Source organism: Salmo trutta, chromosome 2 (assembly GCF_901001165.1).
Source record: "Salmo trutta chromosome 2, fSalTru1.1, whole genome shotgun sequence".
Taxonomy (NCBI): Eukaryota; Metazoa; Chordata; class Actinopteri; order Salmoniformes; family Salmonidae; genus Salmo; species Salmo trutta.
In genome coordinates, this window is record NC_042958.1 from 37,355,875 (window position 1) to 37,377,626 (window position 21,752).

The 21,752-nt window shown below is 44.0% G+C and overlaps 1 protein-coding gene across 3 annotated transcripts in view; it reads right to left on the minus strand.

Moving 5' to 3' along the window:
- Nucleotides 1-12,269, minus strand: part of LOC115154810 (uncharacterized) — a 26,268-nt gene extending 13,999 nt beyond the window's left edge. The window contains exons 1-10 of one of the 3 annotated variants that reach the window (XM_029701433.1): nucleotides 11,661-12,269; nucleotides 9,817-9,923; nucleotides 9,505-9,659; nucleotides 8,171-8,316; nucleotides 6,193-6,357; nucleotides 5,542-5,995; nucleotides 5,002-5,103; nucleotides 3,776-3,857; nucleotides 662-885; nucleotides 165-407 (exon numbers count right to left, since the gene is read on the minus strand). In XM_029701433.1, coding sequence (XP_029557293.1) covers nucleotides 165-407; nucleotides 662-885; nucleotides 3,776-3,857; nucleotides 5,002-5,103; nucleotides 5,542-5,995; nucleotides 6,193-6,357; nucleotides 8,171-8,316; nucleotides 9,505-9,659; nucleotides 9,817-9,923; nucleotides 11,661-11,675 — 1,693 coding nt within the window. In that variant the 5' untranslated portion in view covers nucleotides 11,676-12,269. Of the gene's footprint in view, nucleotides 1-164; nucleotides 408-661; nucleotides 886-3,775; nucleotides 3,858-5,001; nucleotides 5,104-5,541; nucleotides 5,996-6,192; nucleotides 6,358-8,170; nucleotides 8,329-9,504; nucleotides 9,660-9,816; nucleotides 9,924-11,660 lie in introns of all 3 variants that reach the window. The other 2 variants (XM_029701424.1, XM_029701415.1) reach the window with 2 other exon arrangements.
- Between the last annotated feature and the right edge of the window lie 9,483 nt (nucleotides 12,270-21,752).

Below are 21,752 nucleotides of genomic sequence, written 5' to 3' on the forward strand. Positions count from 1 at the left end.
TTCTGCTAGCGGAACGCCTAGATGCAACAGGTTTTAACTTGACATTCATGTGGTGTTGACAATTGTGTTGCCATATAGCAAAAGTAGTGCACTATATACAGAATAGTGTGCCATTTGGGATGCATACTCAGTCAGTACCAACGCTGTCAAGGTAAAAGGTGTACCTGTGATGAGAGGAGAGTTGACCAGGCTCAGGTGCTTCAGTGCAGTGAAGGCCCGCAGCTGCCGGAGCAGCTCATTGGTAGAGTACGGGTAGCAGTTGAGGACAAATTTCTGCATTGGGCAGCCAAAAAAGAGCTCCAGGGTGCGTGGACGAAGGAGCCTCTCACGGGACATGTGACTGAGCAGGAGCTCTGCCAGCTCAGGGGTCAGACATGACAGACTGCTGCTGTACTGCATGCTGGGAGCTGAGAGAGGAGGAAATGCATTTTCTATGCAGCTTTACTGCCATGACATCTTTCTGTGATCTTGCTCAGGAATTTTTACACAACTGCAATAAACCACAACCAATATCATTGTATGTACAATTCTGACCATTTCTGAGGTGAGATGGTTGGGACAACAGTCGTTTGGCTAGGTCATTGTCTTGGCTAGCAGTGAGGCCCCTTTAACAATGTTTGAGTGCAAATAACAGTGTTGGACTTTAAAGTTGTTCTCTGACCTGTCATGAGGTTGACTGTGGCCCGGGTGGCCATGACACAAAGGGAGGGGACACTGGGCGTTCTGAAGGGTCTCTTGGGGGGAGACGGGTGGCCTTGGGAGGCCTGAGGGTCGTCCTGGGCGGCTCTCTGGAGGCGCTCTACTGCAGCCTGGCCCGCTGCCCCTGGCACCATGCGACCTGCAACCTCCTCTGGCTCCACTGCTGGGTCACCTACCACACCCTCCCTGAGAGAGAGACACACACACACACACACACACACACACACACACATGTATGTTCACATCAAGTCAACTAATTAAACAAAAGGGCACAAGGCTGCATCAAGATTCTCCACCCTTGTGTACACTTGCACACTCCCAGTCATGGATTTAACAATGGTGGAAAATTCCCCAAGCCAATGCTTACACAAATCCGATGCTTTAAATACATGACGGGGAATGTGCAAGTGCACACTGGCTAAAATGTGACAAAACTCTCATATTTACAGAACAAGTCCATAGTAGCAATGTTTTGGTCCTGGGACCTTCCTCAGGCAGCATGCCATCAAGCCTACATGCCAAATCTGAAGTCTGAATGCCAACACATCAAATCAACTCTTACGGTTGACCTTTGGCACACGTCTATGTGTTCAACAAGCAAGTTTATAACAAGGCGTTACAGTGCTGATCAAAACTCTACATTGACAAAAAAAATCCACTTTCTATAGTTACCCATTACATTTTGTTGGGGCAAAAATGGTTTTGTTACAGTCGAAATGCTATGTGAAAATGGCTTTGTTCTTTTTTTTTAATTTCACCTTTATTTAACCAGGTAGGCCAGTTGAGAACAAGTTCTCATTTACAACTGCGACCTGGTCAAGATAAAGCATAGCAGTGCGACAATAACAACAAAGTTACACAAACAAATGTACAGTCAATAACACAAAAGAAAAGTAGAAAGATCTATGTACCGTTTGTGCAAATGGAGAAGAGTGGGAGGTAGGCATTAAACAGGCCATAGAGGCGAAAATAATTACAATTTAGCATTAATACTGGAGTGATATATGTGCAGATGATGTGCAAGTAGAGATACTGGGGTGCAAAAGAGCAAGAGGGTAAGTTATAATATGGGGATGAGGTAGTTGGGTGTGCTATTTACAGATTGGCTGTGTACAGGTACAGTGATTGGTAAGCTGTTCTGACAGCTGATGCTTAAAGTTAGAGAGGGAGATATAAGACTCCAGCTTCAGAGATTTTTGCAATTCGTTCCAGTCATTTGCAGCAGAGAACTGGAAGGAAAGGCGGCCAAACAAGTGATGACTTTGGGGATGACCAGTGAAATATACCTGCTGGAGCGCTGCTACGGATGGGTGTTGCTATGGTGACCAGTGAGCTGAGATAAGGTGGGGCTTTACCTAGCAAAGACTTATAGATGAACTGGAGCCAGTGGGTTTAGCGACGGATATGTAGTGAGGGCCAGCCAATGAGAGCATAGAGGTTGCAGTGGTGGGTAGTATATGGGGCTTTGGTGATAAAACGGGTGGCACTGTGATAGACTACATCCAGTTTGCTGTGTAGAGTGTTGGGGGCTATTTTGTAAATGACATCGCCGAAGTCAAGGATTGGTAGGATAGTCAGTTTTACGAGGGTATGTTTGGCGGCATGAGTAAAGGATGCTTTGTTGCGAAATAGGAAGACGATTCTAGATTACATTTTGGATTGGAGACGCTTAATGTGAGTCTGGAAGGAGAGTTTACAGTCTAACCAGACACCTAGGTATTTGTAGTTGTCCACATTATAGTTGTCCACAATTTGTAGTTGTCCACATATTCTAGGTCAGAACCATCCAGAGTCGGGCAGGAAGGTGCGGGCAGCAAATCGGTTGAAGAGCATGCACTTAGTTTTACTAGCATTTAAAAGCAGTTGGAGGCCACGGAAGGAGTGTTTTATGGCGTTGAAGCTCGTTTGAAGGTTTGTTAGCACATTGTCCAAAGGGCAAGATGTATACAGAATGGCGTCGTCTGCGTAAAGGTGGATCAGAGAATCACCAGCAGCAAGAGCGACATCATTGATATATACAGAGAAGAGTCGGCCCGAGAATTGAGCCCTGTGGCACCCCCATAGAGACTGCCAGAGGTCCGGACAACAGGCCCTCCGATTTGACACACTGAACTCTATCTGGACCCATTACGCACGCAGGCTATGAGGCAGTGATCGCTGAGATCCTGGTTAAAGACAACAGAGGTGTATTTAGAGGGCAAGTTGGTCAGGATGATATCTAAGAGGGTGCCCATGATTACGGATTTGGGGTTGTACCTGGTAGGTTCCTTGATAATTTGTGTGAGATTGAGGGCATCTAGCTTCGATTGTAGGACGACCGGGGTGTTAAGCAAGTCCCAGTTTAGGTCACCTAACAGTACGAACTCTGAAGGTAGATGGGCGGCGATCAATTCACATATGGTGTCCAGGGCACAGCTGGGGGCTGAAGGGGGTCTATAACAAGCAGCAACGGTGAGAGACTTGTTTCTGGAAAGGTGTATTTTTAAAAGAAGAAGCTCGAATTGTTTGGGCACAGACCTGGATAGTATGACAGAACTCTGCAGGCTAATTCCGCCCCCTTTGTCAGTTCTATCTTGTCAGAAAATGTTATAGTTAGGGATGGAAATTTCAGGATTTTTGGTGGCCTTCCTAAGCCAGGATTCAGACAAGGCTAGGACATAGTTATAGTCTAAATGCTATGTAAAAATGGTTTTGTTATAGTCTAAATGCTATGTATAAATGGTTTTGTTATAGTCTAAATGCTATGTAAAAATGGTTGAGTTGTATAGTGCTATTCAACTGGTAATTTTCCATGACTGTCTAGTTTTCCTCTTCTCACAGAGCACAAAGGAGTGATTTGCTGCTGGTTCCTTTGCATCAGAGGCCTGCGCAAGGTTGAAATCTTCTTGCAGCTAAATAGGCTTTAAAGCACTCATCACTTCCCTCTCTTAGACATGTAGGCTGTGAGAACCCCTTAGGAGAGGCAAGCAGTTCTTTGTGTAAGAAGTATATAATGACTGTGCGTGACTAACTTTGAGTTTCCTGTGGAGGCGATAGCATGGCTATGATATAGGCTAGGTTTAGGCTGGGCACTCACCGGAGTCTGTTCCCCTGGTCTGGCCAATGGTGTCTGGGCTCCATCCGGTTCTCTGGGAAGAAGGGTAACCGGGGCATACCTGCTGGAGTTGAAGGTCCAATGCAGAAATTTTTATCTCAATATCAAACCAATTTCTGGGTAACAATTAAGTACCTCACTGTGATTGTTTTGGACCATTTTAAATGAAAACCAACAAGCTTCTTAGCAAAGAGCAATTTCTCAAGCAAGAATTTTGCTAGGATTGTCTGGGAGTGGAAAACTGAACATTAGCTGTCATTGCCTGAGAGGTTTGGAACTCTTTATTATAGGTCCATTAGCTAATTTACCACCTGGTGATGTCACCACTAAAACAGTGGGATAAAGCTTTTCAAACAACTCTTACACTAAAAGGGCATTATCATAATTGTCACAGTATTATCCCAACCTCATGGTGTGGAAATATAAAAACACAGAAAAAAAAGAAAATCATGTTTTTGACTGCACTGGGCCTTTAACCACAGTTATTACTTAAGGCCTTTATAATACAGAAACACTCAACACGCACACCAAAATCTCTATTAATTCTAACAGCGATACAGGTTGAATTACTTCAGAAAAATATCAAAACTACTTAACAATCTGAATGAATGTCTTCAAGACATAGGCCATCACATGCCTCTCACCAACATCTTCTCTACAATCACAATCTTCATCTTCATCTGTGACTGTAAAAAGGAATCCCCGGCAACAAGCTTCACAAACTCAGTGTCACACACAGATTACTGTCTGTCAGAATACCTCAGAGAGACAGCTTTTTTTTTTGTTGATGAGTGCAGCGCCAACCGGTGAAAGTGGGACAGTCGGGGGCATTCACCTGCTATTTCCCAATCAAAGTAGCTTTCTCACAGTCAGAGAGGCGATAGAAAGGAGATCTCACATCATTAACTGCCCAGTTGGCTCACTATCATGACCGCAGCCATGGAAGGTTAGTTCAATGGATTTCTACACACTGGTTTACTTGACTTGCTGTACTGCTGACAGTAGATTAAATCCTACTGCAAATGGGGCTGCAGTGGTCATCAAGTTCAAAGCCATGGTCATTTGTGTAACAACTGTTACAGAGAGTGAGAGGGGTCATCTGTTTCAGACTGCAAAGAACACAGAGTTCAGAGGAAAGAGAAAAGAAAGAGGAAGGGCTGAGAGTCAGGGGCAGGGTAAGAGTCAATTCCAAACAGAGGGGGCAGTACCATTGAAGGGGAAGGGTGGCTCTCCCCCCTCCTCTGGCAGCTCTTCATCTTCTGAGCTGGCAGCCTCCTCTGCATCACCAGGATTCAGCTTCTGGCCACGTCCTGTCAGTAAAAAAACAGCATCAAAACTTTGGTGTAGAGTGAAGTTGCCGCTAGATGCTAATCTTGGGTCGGTTTCACATTTTCCCCACTCATGGTTAAGGTTAGGATTGGGGGACAGGAAGCTGATCCTAGATCTGAACCTATGGGAAACTGCACATTCAGCTAACCCAGAGAATGCGTGAAACAGTGCCTGTAATGGTGTTATGGTGTCATCACAAAGTGATGCCTCAAACTAGTGGGTCCATAATGTAATTGCCTGCGTAAGTAAGGCAATTATACAGCGCTACAGGGTACAGAATAACCATTTATACTCCAAGGAAATACATTTCTGAAGGTAGAAAAATAACTGACAAGTCATCAACTAGGATATTGAAGATGGCTGTGAGTGGATAAATTACATTCTGAATGGGATCTCCATGTGCCACACGCAAATCTTACCCCAGGAGTGAGAAGGTCCGGTCACTGGGGGACCAACACCGGGGATGCCTGCGTAGCCCACTGCTTCTTCCCACAACAGGTGAGGCAGAGGTGGGGGCAGAGCGGGATCCTCCATCCCTCCTTCCTCCAGCACTGGTATCTGTGGCTGGGGAGGCGCAGGAGGTGGAACCACCCCCTCCTCCTGGCCCAATAAGAGGTGTGCAGCTGGGCTGGGTGGGTCCAGGGGTGTCTCTGGGGGCGTGGTCTGGATGCAGAGGGCAGCATTGGGCATGAGCCCCAGGGAGCGCAGGGAGCAGGCCAACTCCGCCTCCCCAAAGCGTTTCCGCGGAAACCCCTGGAGGAGAGAGAAGGAAGCCAGGGAGGGGTGGCGCCCAGAGATGTGCTCCACCACACTGCGCAGAGGGGCGTCGGCTGGGAAGCGCTCCCTCATGGACTCCCCAGAGGGAAGCCGGATCTACAGGGACACAGAGAGAGGGTGAAACCTCCATTATATCATACCACCTCAATCTCCATCTAAACGAGGCTACACAATTCATGCACGCCTCTCCAATAAAACAATAGGGATGCTCTCAAGTCAACAATCAAGACGAAAGTCTACCTATTCAGCTAGGCATATGTAAACATTGCCAGAGGAGGAGGGTATAGCCTCACCATGAGGATGCAGTTGTGTTCCACACTGGTCTGGACCGTACCCCCCAGCCTCTGGCCTTGGCTGCTGTCTGGAGGGGACATGGTCTCAGTGGGGGTGCTCGGCTGGGTCTTCTCCTGCAAGCTTCTCCGGTCCTCTGCAATACGCTTCAGCACCAGCTCACGCTCCTGAGGGAACAACACATACAGTACCAGTCAAAAGTTTGGACACACCTACTCATTCAAGGGTTTTTCTTTAGTTTTACTATTTTCTACATTGTAGAATAATAGTGAAAACATCAAAACTATGAAATAACACATATGGAATCATCTAGTAAACAAAAAAAAGTGTTAAATCAAATTATACTTGAGATTCTTCAAAGTAGCCACCCTTTGCCTTGATGACAGCTTTGCACACACTTGGCATTCTCTCAACCAGCTTCATGAGGAATGCTTTTCCAACAGTCTTGAAGGAGTTCTCACTTGCGCTAAGCACTTGTTAGGTGCTTTTCCTTCACTCTTCGGTCCAACTCATCCCAAACCATCTCAATTGGGTTGAGGTTGGGTGATTGCAGTGGCCAGGTCATCTGATGCAGCACTCCATCACTCTCCTTCTTGGTCAAACAGCCCTTACACAGCCTGGAGGTGTGTTTTGGGACACAGTCCCACTAAGCGAAAGCAGATGGGATGGAGTACCGCTGCAGAATGCTGTGGTAGCCATGCTGGTTAAGGGTGCCTTGAATTCTAAATAAATCACCGACAGTGTCACCAGCAAAGCACGCTCACACCATCTCCGCAGCCATGGAAGGTTAGTTCAGTGGATTTATACACTGGTTCACTTGACCTGCTGTAAAAAAAATAAAGATTCCCAAGGGACAGTAGATTAAATCCTACTGCAAATGGGGCTGCAGTGGTCATCAAGTTCAAAGCCATGGTCATTTGTGTAACAACTGTTAGAGAGTGAGAGGGGTCATCTGTTTCAGACTGCAAAGATGTTTAATGTCCATTGCTTGTGTTTCTTGACCCAAGAAAGTCTTCTTATTGGTTTCCTTTAGTAGAGGTTTCTTTTCAGTAACTCGACCATGAAGGCCTGATTCATGCAGTCTCCTCTGATGAGTCTGTTACATCCCAAGTATTTACTTGGGCTGCAATCTGAGGTGCAGTTAATTCTCATGAACTCTCTTCAGCAGAGGTAACTCTGGGTCTTCCTTTCCTGTGGCGGTCCTCATGAGAGCTCATTTCATCATAGCGCTTGACGGTTTTTGCAACTGTACTTGAAGAAACTGTCAAAGTTCTTAAAATGTTCCAAACTGACTGACCTTCAGGTCTTAAAGTAATGATGAACTGTCGTTTCTCTTTGCTTATTTGAGCTGTTCTTGCCATAATATGGACTTGGTCTTTTACCAAATAGGGCAATCTTCTGTATACCACCCGTACCTTGTCACAACACAACTGATTGGCTCAAACGCATTAAGAAGGAAAGAAATTCCACAAATGAACTTAACAAGGCACAACTGTTAATTGAAATGCATTTCAGGTGACTACCTCATGAAGCTGGTTGAGAGAATGCTAAGAGTGTGCAAAGCTGTCATCAAGGCAAAGGGTGGCTACTTTGAAGAATCTCAAATATAAAATACATTTTGATTTGTTTAAGAGTTTTTTGGTTACTATATGATTCCATGTGTTATTTCATAGTGAAGACATCAAAACTAGTATTCTACAATGTAGAAAATAGTAAAAATAAAGTAAAACCCTGGAATGAGTAGGTGTGTCCAAACTTTTGACTGGTACAGTATGTCAGGTATCATGTCATGTCTGAGTGTGACTTGTTTGCAAAAAGGCAGAAGATATAGTCTCAATGATTTGAATAAACCAATATTCCGTATCAATTGTGTGCACTGAAGTATGTAACACTAGCAAGTACCACCCTGTGGCTATGCTGAGTGTGTTTATGTGTGCGCTCAGTGTGTTTCAGCTGATCAGTCAGGCAGGTGCTGCTGACCTGTTTCTTCTGCCTCCTCTCATTCCTGGCCTCGTTGGCTACACGCATCCTCTGCTGCTCCTGGAAGTCACTCTTGTCCTGCCTGATACGGGACTCCAACGGCGGGGTGTCTGTGGATGGACTGGAGGGCTGTGGGGGTCCCAGGACTAAAGCGGGGCCTTCAGGCACACATTACAAACAGAGTGGCCGAGCGGTCTAAGCCGCTGTCTCTGAAGCACATGTACTGTATGTTGTACCGCTGCCAGGATGGGTTCAAATCCATCTCAATTCTCTTTCAGCACGCTTTCCTTTCACCTCTATCTATCCAATAAACTTACAAAATACTTTTTTTTTAATATTTTTTTTTTTTACATTGGAAACAGAAAGAACTGTCTTAAAATAAAGGGTCAAATACCTAGCTGCTATGTCCGGAGTAGGTTGATGTTTAGCCTCAAGCTTCAGTAAAGTAATACATTTAAGGCTACAATTATAAGCCAGAAATGTGTCTGGGGTGTACTGAAATAGCATCACTATATAACAAATAAGCAGTCTTGGAAAGTTGGAGGGAGATAAGCTTGGAAACAAAAAGCTTGGATAATTCCTGCAAATTATACAGAATGGCCTGTCCTGTACAAAGTTCCCTTGTATCTGCAGCTGTAAACAAGGTAGCATCCCCCAAATTCCAGAGCGTGGACTGAAGAGTCCATTCTTGTCTGTAAAATTCTGAACAGTCCCTTCACAAGTCAGAATGTTGAATACATTTCATTTGAACTTACTCTACCGGTTGTGCGCTGATCCCATCGTTGTTGGAAAGTTTAAACAAAATATCCACAGGAAAGTATCATTAAACTGACTTCAAAAACACAGGTTTCTGTGTGCTGCTCCCACGATTGTTTGTTCATCACCTGAGGCACGCGCTCAAGAGTTAAGTACATGCACACAATGCATGCATACTAACCAAAGTCTTGCAGGCTTCTACATGGATTTGCGCATGTACCAGGTGATGAAATCTCAACGGCAGTACAAGCGTTTTGAAAAGCTTGATTAATAATATACATTTCTAGAGTCATAAGGAACAACCGCACAGACAACAGGTAGAGTATTTAACATTCTGGCTTGTATAGCAGTCTCAGACTAATACCTGCTACCACAGTCTGATAAATTAGGCTACAAACAAGGCAAAGCCAGTCTGCTGCTAGAAGTTTTACAAGACAGGTATTTGACTTGTACAAAAGGGGTAAATGACTGAGCAGGGGTCAATTGTGCACAATAAGACACAGGACTATTACATTACAGTATGCAATCAACCATGGGAAACAAATGTCTAATGACTCTTAAAAAATGGTGTGACATACCTCTACTGTCAGTGTGCGATGTCTGTGCCTGTGATGTGCTTGGGGGGAAAGAGCTCCCTGCATCTTTGGGAGGGTTGAATGCAGCAAATGGTGTTCCAACTGGCTGGGATGGATTTTTGACCAGCTTGTGCCTCAGATTTTCACCTTGTAAGAGCCTACCATAAACACATTGAGAAAATATAAAAAACAACGTTCAATATTTGACATGTTCAGTTATTGACAACACTTGTCGGTTAGCAATCCTGTTTGACATTGGAAAACATAGTTCCTTGCCTGTCCATTATAACAGGGTTATGGTTTGGGAGGACTCACCATTCAGCTGCGTCAGGCACAGAGAAGTGTCCTGCCTGCAAGGCAGACTGGATCTGCTCCTCACTGAAGCCCATCTCACACAGGGTACGGAACAACTCCCCAATAGTCTGCAACACAACAATGCCATAGGGTGTGAGAAACAGGAAAAAGTCCTAAGAAAAGGCGAGCCTACATGTACAGTATGCATAAACCGACTCTTGCCCTGCAAAGGGTGCCCCTGGTGTCTTTGAGCAGATCAAACCAGGAGAAGATGCCCTACAAAGACAAATCAGTAGGTAACAACTTAACAGTGTCACTGATGACTCAAAGAAATGAAGTGTGACTGATGAGGAGTGCCTCTGATTTTTTTCACAAGTTAGACCAAAGACAGCAACTGATTGAAGCTAGTTAGCCTAACGTTAGATATTATGGGGAAATGCTGTGCTGTCAGACAAGCTTGTTTTCTAGGTCTGATGAAGCTCAACAGTTTCCCATGTATTTTCAACTAGTTAGCTAGCTAGCTAAATTGGTATCTAGCTGTATTGTTTATTTCCAATGCCCAGGAATTAGCTATGAGCTCTTGAACTTAGCAAAACAAATAGATAGATAGCTAGATTCTTACTTGATTACATTACACAGCACAGGTAGTTAGCACCAGAGTCATATGGCTCTGGTTAGCACTAACGTTAGCACTAACGTTAGCTAGTTAGCTCTCTAGATTATAAACTTCAAAGTGTCATGATGACAGTCAATCACTCGGTCTATACTCCCCTTCTTCAGGGAAATTATAAAAGTCTGGGTATTTTATTTTCATCTCACTCTAACCTCAGGCTCCCGAGTGACGCAGCGATCTAAGGCACTGCATCTCTGTGCTAGAGGTGTCACTACAGACCCTCGTTCGATTCCAGGCTGTATCACAACCAGCCGTGATTGGGAGTCACATAGGACAGTGCACAATTGGCCCAGCGTCATCCAGGTTAGGATTTGGTCAGGGTAGGCCTTCATTGTAAAAAATAATTTATTCTTAACTTATTTTCCTAATTAAATAAAGGTTAAATAAATATTAAATAAACTAAACAGGGCTCTTTGGCTTTGTATCTTGCTGTAGATCAGGGGTTCCCAAACTCCTTCACTAGGAGGCCCCCCTACTAGCATTGCGGAACTTCCCGCGCACGCGCAATGCCTATTTCTATGGGCACAAGTGCTGCTCGTGACAAACTGTTCACACCCCTCCTGTTGGTGTACAGAATTTAGCAGTTTTAAAGCTAATTTTCTTGCAATTCTAAACATTTTGCCATGTCTAATGTGTATTCATGTGATATTTGAATGACAAAAAAAATGACAACAATATCTATGGGCTAAAAAACTAAATAAAAAAAACGTTAGCTGACTTGGGCTAGTTGATCTGGACAATAGCTCTAAGGTAACGTTAGGCAATGACTAAAATGAACTGATGATGAAATTCTACTATAAACAACTTTCAAGAGTAACTTTAAAGCCGGACTGAGTTCCTTTAAAATAAAAAAGTAACACGTTTTTTTGGTGTGTGTGTGGGGGGGGGGCGTGCCCCCCTGCCAACCCCTGGGGCCACGACCCACAGTTTTGGAACCACTGCTGTAGATAACCAACTACCTAGCTTACAGTCATGCTAGCAAGCTAACTTCTGCTACGGGAATTTACAATGGAGGAGGTGCTAACGAAGAAAGCTAACGTTAGCTAGCTAGGTAGCTAGTCGTCCCTTTTAGAATCTGAGTGGAAGACAATGGTAACAGTCTGATGTATTAGCCAGCTAGCTACTACTGTACCAACTGTTGTCTTAGTTGTCAAGTCATAACTGTTATTCTTTAGAATTGTCTGAGTCTTACCGGAGTGGAATCCATACTTTCAGTGTCAGTGATTCTTCGGGTCTCTAATGAACCCCACTGTTATTCTTTTTCCCTAGCTTCTTCTTCTTTAAAGTTTTATCGAAGACCACACGTATTATTGTATTGCCGCCACCTACTGTACGGGGTCTTCGTCGATATGACTGCGATCAACAAGCAAATGCTATATGGGCATGCTGCCACCTACTGTTTTGGCTGTATATCAGACCAAATAATTAACAAAATAAACGAAATAAAACTCAATGTACTCCTTTATTCAGATTCAACTGCCAACGCCCATCCCTACAAACTCTGGGGCCTGAGAAGGGAGAGCATCTTTGGACAGCATTCTTTGCAATGTTTTGGCAGTGAAGTCCTGGAATCGCAAAAACCTTTCAGCCGCAGATACTATTATGTCCAGTTTTCCTCAACTGTTGAACAACACTCAGAATCTCCAGTCTGCAGAGCATCCTCTGCCATATCTTCAGCTACCCTCGCCCCTTCAACTATTTCACATGCCTCCGTGTAGGATACCTGCTCTACAGCCCTGACCCTTATTCTCGCAGAACGTTGTTGACGACGTTCTGCCCTGTTGACAACGTTTTTCTTCATCTTTGGTATTATGGCGGTCCGCAAACAAATGTTATAGGTGCATGCCGCCACCTACTGTATTGGCTGTGTATCAGCCTACTATTCTGCAGTATGAATTAATTACACTTTGTGAAAAAATTGCCCTACCAACTAACCCTGCACCCATTAAAACCTCACCACTATCTGATACTACTCCAGGCCCAGCCAGGTCACCCGTGATACAAGTCAGCATCCATCCATGTCTGAGGACTTTAGGAGATGATGTGGAAAACGGACACTAGGGGCAATAGAGATGGCGGATGGGCGTAAGTATCTGCCTCTGATTCTATAGTTTGAATCCTGCAATAAAAGTTATTTTTTATATTTCTGTTTTAAGCCCATCCCAAATCTTAACACTTACCTTAACCATTCTAAGTTAATGCCAAACTTAACTCTGACATAAACAATTTGGAGTTAGTGCCTAAACTTAACCTTAAACACTTTGTAATGTGACGTTTGCAATAACTTTGATGTTTAAGAAACATGGATGAACGTCTAATTCTGACGTGAGACTGCGAGAGCTAGTTGACAGGCCAGCAGCCTGGGAGGACAGGACACTATCATTCAAAACATCTTGTAACTCTTCTGTGATCTCCTACAACCAAGTACTTCTCTCCAGCTGCCACCACAACATCTATCCTCTTTGATTTACGTTCCATTCCTGCGGTACAATTGACAACCATGGCCATGAACACCCAAAAAAACAACCTTAAGCACATTTTATTCCTATCACTCTCTATTGGCCTCAGCCTACTCACAGGGAACCTCTTAGGATCTCTCACCCTGGACCCATCTTCCTCTACTACTCTCTTCACTGCCTCAGCATATGACATCTTCTGCACTACTCTGATCCTGGCAACCTCAACCTGCCATTCTTTCACCAGACACCTCTGATCTCCAGCACCATGGGCACCCCTACAGTTTACATACACAACTTTTTTCAGATATAACACACATTCCTTTGTCTCATGTCCTCTTGCACACTTCTCACATCTAGGAATCTCCTCCCTACAAGCTGCTGCCACATGACCATAAGCTTGACACCTAAAACACCGCAATGGATTCGGGACAAAAGCTCTCACAGGACACTGACACATCCTAACTTGACTTTATCTGGTAAAAACTCTGCATCAAAATGCAGTAGTGCAAACAGTGTCTTCTCTGTTTCACCACGCTCTCCACTGGGTCTGCGTCACACCAAACGGCAGGCATCAGCGACACCAAGAATCTTCAACTTCAATTGGCCCTCCTCAACACCATTCCAGTTATCACTCCTTTCAACTGCTCCCTGCTCCGGAGAGGAAAGCAAGTCACGGTTCTTGTCCCCAGTCGTGGTGCGGAGCGCATGCTCCCTCTGGACGGAAGAAACACAAAAATCCACACGATTCCACTTCGAGTCACTTTCACGGACCCAACATTCCACAACCTCTTCTTCATCCAACCTGACACCACATATGGATCAGCCAGAAGGCAAGGATCCATTCTCTCCAAAAATCACACTCCCACAGGACAAAAAAACATATTTATCACCATCGGGACGAGGCTCAAACTCTGCGGTCTTCACCACACCTGCCACCGCAATTCATTCATCCTCACTCTTATCATGTTCAATTTCCTTCTGCAGCACTCCATATTTACTCTTAATATGTCCACTTTCTTCCTTTTTTTCCCTGTCTACGTTATTACTGACCTCAATAGGTTCCCCTGACTCCATCTCCAAGTCTGGCAACCATTAGTGCATACTCGCTATCTTGTGCTAAACCTGTTGACTTGCCTGTCAAGGAAAGATTAGTAACCAGCCAATGGCTATGTTATAGAACATGATATGAACCTATCAATACTGCTGATAGGCGTGGGAAACACTCCCAAATATCAATCAACACTAAACCACCAGTGTTATGATACTGATGGTATTTTGCCACAAATTTGTTTACATTTCTACCATTGTGGCTAGATGGTATAGGCCTACAGCTTCATCTAGTGGTCATGTCAGTGACAACAGTTGTTGATAACTGTAGCTAATCCTAAACCTTTTCCGAACCTTAATCTCATTCTCCTAACCTGCTACGTTAATTCACCTAACCTGCTGCGTCAATTCTCCCAATCTGACAAGCTAATTCACCTAACCTGCCACGTTAATTATCCTAACCTAAACAAACCATCTGTGGCAACGTACCATCAATATCACCACACCAGTATTATAGAATTTGAACATTTATTTACAAACTACACCCAAACCAGAGTTTCTAACCGTACTGTCTTTGCCCAAACGTTTCAACACTTCATCGTAATATCGATGTAACTGTAGCAATGTAAGACAAGACAGTCAGAAACTCATAATCTACAATAAGCAGCAGCCAGCTCATGATTCTTAAAAATAAAATGTGTCACTTTATTTGAACAGCAGGGGTCCCGTTTGCTCCATTTATTCTCCTGTTACCATGGTTTTTGCACAGCACAGCGCTGACTGAAAGAAAATATTATTAGTTAGTGCAGTGTCCCCTGTATGAATACTAGTCACAAAAATAAGAGTGGACTTGATCTATGATGACATATACGCTACTTTAGACAATTCAACTCAAATCGCGAAATATATGCCTCTGATGTCTTGACTAATGTATTCATGATATATTATTATAAATATCCAGTTTTGTTTTGGGATGATCACGTAATTCACCTTTAATTGGAGGAAAAAAGACACCAGTGGTAGAGCCATCACAATAAAATATGTAAATGCGGGCTATTTTTGGGTGATGAAATCTTTATCTTTCAGCCAATTGGGAAACAGATGTATCTCGATTAAGAAAGCTAAATCAAAACACTTACTAAGCTCCATCTCAGACTCTGCTGGTGATCCTTCAAAATTTGGGAAAAAAGTAAATGCACTGAAGCATACAAACTCCTAAGCAAGTTCTTTCTCTCTGGCATGGTTTGGAAGGCAGTCCATGTATTCCCCCTTCATAAAGGTGATGACCCTTGTGGCCTAAATAATTATTGCCCTATTTCTAAACTTTCTTGAGTAGCTAAAATATTACACTGAACAAAAATATAAACAGAACAATTTCAAAGATTTTACTGAGTTACAGTTCATAAGGAAATCAGTCAATTAAAATAAATAAATTAGGACATAATATGTTGATTTCACATGATAGGGAATACAGATATGCATCAAATCAAATGTATTTATATAGCCCTTCTTACATCAGCTGATATCTCAAAGTGCTGTACAGAAACCCAGCCTAAAACCCCAAACAGCAAGCAATGCAGGTGTAGAAGCACGGTGGCTAGGAAAAACTCCCTAGAAAGGCCAAAACCTAGGAAGAAACCTAGAGAGGAACCAGGCTATGAGGGGTGGCCAGTCCTCTTCTGGCTGTGTCGGGTGGAGATTATAACAGAACATGGCCAAGATGTTCAAATGTTCATAAATGACCAGCATGGTCAAATAATAATAATCACAGTAGTTGCTGAGGGTGCAACAAGTCAGCAACTCAAGAGTAAGTGTCAGTTGGCTTTTTCAGAGCCGATCATTGAGAGTATCTCTACCGCTCCTGCTGTCTCTAGAGAGTTGAAAACAGCAGGTCTGGGACAGGTAGCACGTCCGGTGAACAGGTCAGGGTTCCATAGCCGCAGGCAGAACAGTTGAAACTGGAGCAGCAGCACTGCCAGGTGGACTGGGGACAGCAAGGAGTCATCATGCCAGGTAGTCCTGAGGCATGGTCCTAGCGCTCAGGTCCTCCGAGAGAGAGAAAGAAAGAAAGAAAGAAAGAAAGAAGAGAAAGAGAGAATTAGAGAAAGCACATTTAAATTCACACAGGACACCGGATAAGACAAGAGAATACTCCAGATGTAACAGACTGACCCTTGCCCCCCCGACACAAACTACTGCAGCATAAATACCGGAGGCTGAGACAGGAGGGGTCAGGAGACACTGTGGCCCCATCCGATGATACCCCCGGACAGGGCCAAACAGGCAGGATATAACCCCACCCACTTTGCCAAAGCACAGCCCTCCACACCACTAGAGGGATATCTCCAACCACCAACTTACCATCCTGAGACAAGGCCGAGTATAGCCCACAAAGATCTCCGCCACGGCACAACCCAAGGTGGGGCGCCAACCCGGCGGATGAATGGCACAACAATGGATTTGTTGGTTCCTTCATTTAAAAAATGTATGGGCGTGGATCAGAAAACTAGTCAGTATCTGGTGTGACCATCATTTCCCTCATCTCCTTCGCATATAGTTGATCAGACTGTTGATTGTGGCCTGTGGAATGTTGTACCACTCTTCAATGGCTGTGAGAAGTTGCTGGATATTGGCGGGAACTGGAATGCTGTCGTTCACTTCGATCCAGAGCATCCCAAACATGCTCATTTTCAGCTTCCAGGAATTGTGTACAGATCCTTGCAACATGGGGCCATGCATTATCATGCTGAAACATGAGGTGATGGCGGCGGGTGAATGGCACAACAATGGGCCTCAGGATCTCGTCACAGTATCTCTGTGTATTCAAATTCCATTGATAGAATGCAATTGTGTTCATTGTCCGTAGCTTATGCCTTCCCATACCATAACCCCACCGGCACCATGAGGCACTCTGTTCACAACGTTGACATCAGCAAACTGCTCGCCCACACGACACCATACACACTCTCTGCCATCTACCCGGTACAGTTGAAACCGGGATTCATCCGCGAAGAGCACACTTCTCCAGCGTGCCAGTGGCCATCAAAGGTTATGACACCGAACTGCAGTCAGGTCAAGATGCTGTTGATGACGACAAGCATGCAGATGAGCTTCCCGGAGAAGGTTTGACAGTTTTTGCAGAAATGATTTTGTTGTGCAAACCCACAGTTTCATCAGCTGGGTGGCTGGTCTCAGACGATCCCACAGGTGAAGAAGCCAGATGTTGATGTCCTGGGCTAGCGTGGGTACACATGGTCTGTGGTTGTGAAGCCGGTTGGATGTACTGACAAATTCTCTAAATCGACATTGGAGGCGGCTTATGGTAGAGATGAACATTACATTCTCTGGCAACAGCTCTGGTGGACATTCCTGCAGTCAGCATGCCAAATGCATGCTCCCTCAAATCTTGACATCTGTATCATTGTGTTCTGTGACAAAACTGCACATTTAAGAGTGGCCTTTTATTGTCCCCAGCACAAGGTGCACCTGTGTAATGATCATGCTGTTCAATTTCACAGTTTCTTGATATGCCACACCCGTCAGGATTATCTAGGCAAATGAGAAATGCTCACTAACAGGAACGTAAAGAAATTTGTGCACAGAATCTGAGAGAAAAGCTTTTTGTGTGCATGGAAAATTTCTATGATCTTTTATTTCAGCTCATAAAATATGGGACCAACACCTTGTTGACCACATCCCACTTCTGACACCAATGTAATGAAACAGGCAGGGAGCAGGTCTCGAAACCCTCGACCTTCTAGCCCGAAGTCCAGCGCGCTATCGACTGTGCCACAAAAGCATGCTTAAGCGACAGAGTCGATAGCCACGCTTATAAACCCAGGGTCGTTACAATATGTTGCGTTTATATTTTTGTTCAGTATATAATCCTTGATTCATTCTCAGCTAAGATCTTTATTTTCTTTGAAAGGTATTCTACATGTACATCAGTCGGGTTTTAGACAATGCCATAGTACTATCTCTGCTCCATCCCTATTTTTAAATGATGTGGTTGAATTAGGAGTGAGTGATCAATAGCATCGAAGGCCTTTAACAGGTCAATGAAGAGGGCAGCACAATGTTGCTTTTTATCCATACAATTAGAGACTTTCCTCAATTGGCCCTAGACCAGGCTGCATATAACTGGTTTAACAATGACTTTACAGATAGAACTAAATTTGTATCTACTGATGTTTGTTAAATCAGGTTTCCTGGATATTACCAATGGTGTCCCGCAGGGGTCGATTCTGGGTCCTGTACTCTTTACTGTTTACATTAACAATATTGACTTGCTTGTAAAAAATTGTACCCTGCACTTGTACGCCGATGATACTGTTGTTTATGTTATTGCCCCCATGATTGACCAGGCTCTGAGCTACAGTCTGCCTTCATTGTATTACAGAAAAACTTTTTTGACCTGAAATTAGTACGAATGCAGGTAAAACTAAGTATATGTTGTTCTCTAGAGCGCATAAAAACAACTCTGATGATTTAAGCATATGTACTTGGATGGTGTCCATATTGATCGTGTCCCTGCTTACAAATATCTGGGCATCTGGACAGATGAAAAGCGGTCTTTAAAAAATTATATTTCTGAGTTAAGAAGCTGAGAATAAAAATGGGCTTCTTCTACAGAAATAGGTCATGCCTATCGCTAACCTGTGGGTGTCTCAGGGGGAGTTGGGATATGCAACAGAAGAAATATAAGCACCCCCCCCCCCAAAACAACTTATTATTATTAGGATATTAGCGTAACTAGCCCCCCTGTAATTCACATTAAGACCTCAAGATTTCAAATTATTTTCCAAACACTATCCCTGGCCGCCACTGCTTGTGCTCAACAAAAAATGTACTCTGTCGTCACAACTTTGAGATATTTCAATAAAACGATTGTGTGGTAAGTTTATTACATTTTTGATCATTTTGAAAAAGTTGTATATACACTGCTCAAAAAAATAAAGGGAACACTTAAACAACACAATGTAACTCCAAGTCAATCACACTTCTGTGAAATCAAACTGTCCACTTAGGAAGCAACACTGATTGACAATACATTTCACATGCTGTTGTGCAAATGGAAAAGACAACAGGTGGAAATTATAGGCAATTAGCAAGACACCCCCTATAAAGGAGTGGTTCTGCAGGTGGTGACCACAGACCACTTCTCAGTTCCTATGCTTCCTGGCTGATGTTTTGGTCACTTTTGAATGCTGGCGGTGCTTTCACTCTAGTGGTAGCATGAGACGGAGTCTACAACCCACACAAGTGGCTCAGGTAGTGCAGCTCATCCAGGATGGCACATTAATGCGAGCTGTGGCAAGAAGGTTTGCTGTGTCTGTCAGCGTAGTGTCCAGAGCATGGAGGCGCTACCAGGAGACAGGCCAGTACATCAGGAGATGTGGAGGAGGCCGTAGGAGGGCAACAACCCAGCAGCAGGACCGCTACCTCCGCCTTTGTGCAAGGAGGAGCAGGAGGAGCACTGCCAGAGCCCTGCAAAATGACCTCCAGCAGGCCACAAATGTGCATGTGTCTGCTCAAACGGTCAGAAACAGACTCCATGAGGGTGGTATGAGGGCCCGACGTCCACAGGTGGGGGTTGTGCTTACAGCCCAACACCGTGCAGGACGTTTGGCATTTGCCAGAGAACACCAAGATTGGCAAATTCGCCACTGGCGCCCTGTGCTCTTCACAGATGAAAGCAGGTTCACACTGAGCACGTGACAGACGTGACAGAGTCTGGAGACGCCGTGGAGAACGTTCTGCTGCCTGCAACATCCTCCAGCATGACCGGTTTGGCGGTGGGTCAGTCATGGTGTGGGGTGGCATTTCTTTGGGGGGCCGCACAGCCCTCCATGTGCTCGCCAGAGATAGCCTGACTGCCATTAGGTACCGAGATGAGATCCTCAGACCCCTTGTGAGACCATATGCTGGTGCGGTTGGCCCTGGGTTCCTCCTAATGCAAGACAATGCTAGACCTCATGTGGCTGGAGTGTGTCAGCAGTTCCTGCAAGAGGAAGGCATTGATGCTATGGACTGGCCCGCCCGTTCCCCAGACCTGAATCCAATTGAGCACATCTGGGACATCATGTCTCGCTCCATCCACCAACGCCACGTTGCACCACAGACTGTCCAGGAGTTGGCGGATGCTTCAGTCCAGGTCTGGGAGGAGATCCCTCAGGAGACCATCCGCCACCTCATCAGGAGCATGCCCAGGTGTTGTAGGGAGGTCATACAGGCACGTGGAAGCCACACACACTACTGAGCCTCATTTTGACTTGTTTTAAGGACATTACATCAAAGTTGGATCAGCCTGTAGTGTGGTTTTCCACTTTAATTTTGAGTGTGACTCCAAATCCAGACCTCCATGGGTTGATAAATTGGATTTCCATTGATTATTTATGCGTGATTTTGTTGTCAGCACATTCAACTATGTAAAGAAAAAAGTATTTAATAAGATTATTTCATTCATTCAGATCTAGGATGTGTTATTTTAGTGTTCCCTTTATTTTTTTGAGCAGTGTATATTCAAATGAAGTCTATAATTATTATTATTTTTAAATAGGAAAGCCTTAACATAAATAATCCACTTGTTTAAAGAGAAAAATGTAGTAATTTTTGAGTAAAGTAGTAATATGTTGGGTGAGTGTATTGGGGGCAATCCCTCCCAGGGGCTAGTTACCCCTTTATGGTTATGAATGTGTTTCTTCCTCTCATTTAGACAATGACTAGCCCAGTTAGCGCTAGTTTATGCTAACTTTCTAGCTAGCAACTTCACCAGCAGTAAATGCTTGCCAGCTAGCTAGTTAGCGTAATAAGCTTCTAGGAGTGTTAGCTAGCAATCTTACTACCAGGTCGTCTGAGGTAAAATGCATTAAAAAGATAACTTAATTGCAGCTGTAAATGTTACCACTAGTGACTGATAGCTTTACAGTTACTGTTACTTTATAGCCGTTTACCTATTTTACACAGTACTTTGTCATTAAGCTAGATAGCTACGTTTTTAAGAGAGAGCATTTCAATTGACATCTCTCCCCCTGTTTACAGTCATGTGGGGACTGGATTATGTATGAGCAGTGCAGGAGGTGAGCTCATGAGTTGTGGTCCAATTTTACCGGGGATAGCTTTATTTGTTATTTATGATAGTTACCCCGTAGCACCCTACTATTAGCAGATTATTCAGTCCACGTTCCTATCGGTCTTAGAGCTTTGGTGACAAAATCTATATGAACGCAGCTGCCACTTCATTAAAGCTCACAACGCTTTATTATGGGTGACAGTTATGGTACTCATCACTGCATTCTCTACCAGAAAGTTGGTTGGCTCTCTTTGATGTGACTTAGGTTGGTTGACACATTGCTATGTTTTCATTTATAAAGGAATTCATTTTACAAAAAGTCCCACCGTACCTAACATCACGACTCAACTTTAGACAAGTGAGTTACTATACCCGGTCTCAGTGATGGCTAACTCTGGAAATTCCTTTGGTCTCTACGGAGTTAGGCAAATCAGCTTTTAGTTTTCACCTTATTTCTTGAACAATTTTCAAAATGTAATTACATTTGATGTTTTGGTGCCTCTAAGGCAATTCAGAAAGTTAGCCGATTGAGGATATTACTGATGAACGTGTTTCCTTTTTATGATTGTGTTTTTTTTCCCTGCTTGCAGTTTATATTTATGTTTTGATGCTTGTAATTTAGGTTTCATCTGTAAAAGAGAGCTCTGTCTCAGTTTGACTCCCTGATAAATAAAGGTAAAAACGTAACTTTATGTGACGTCTGAAC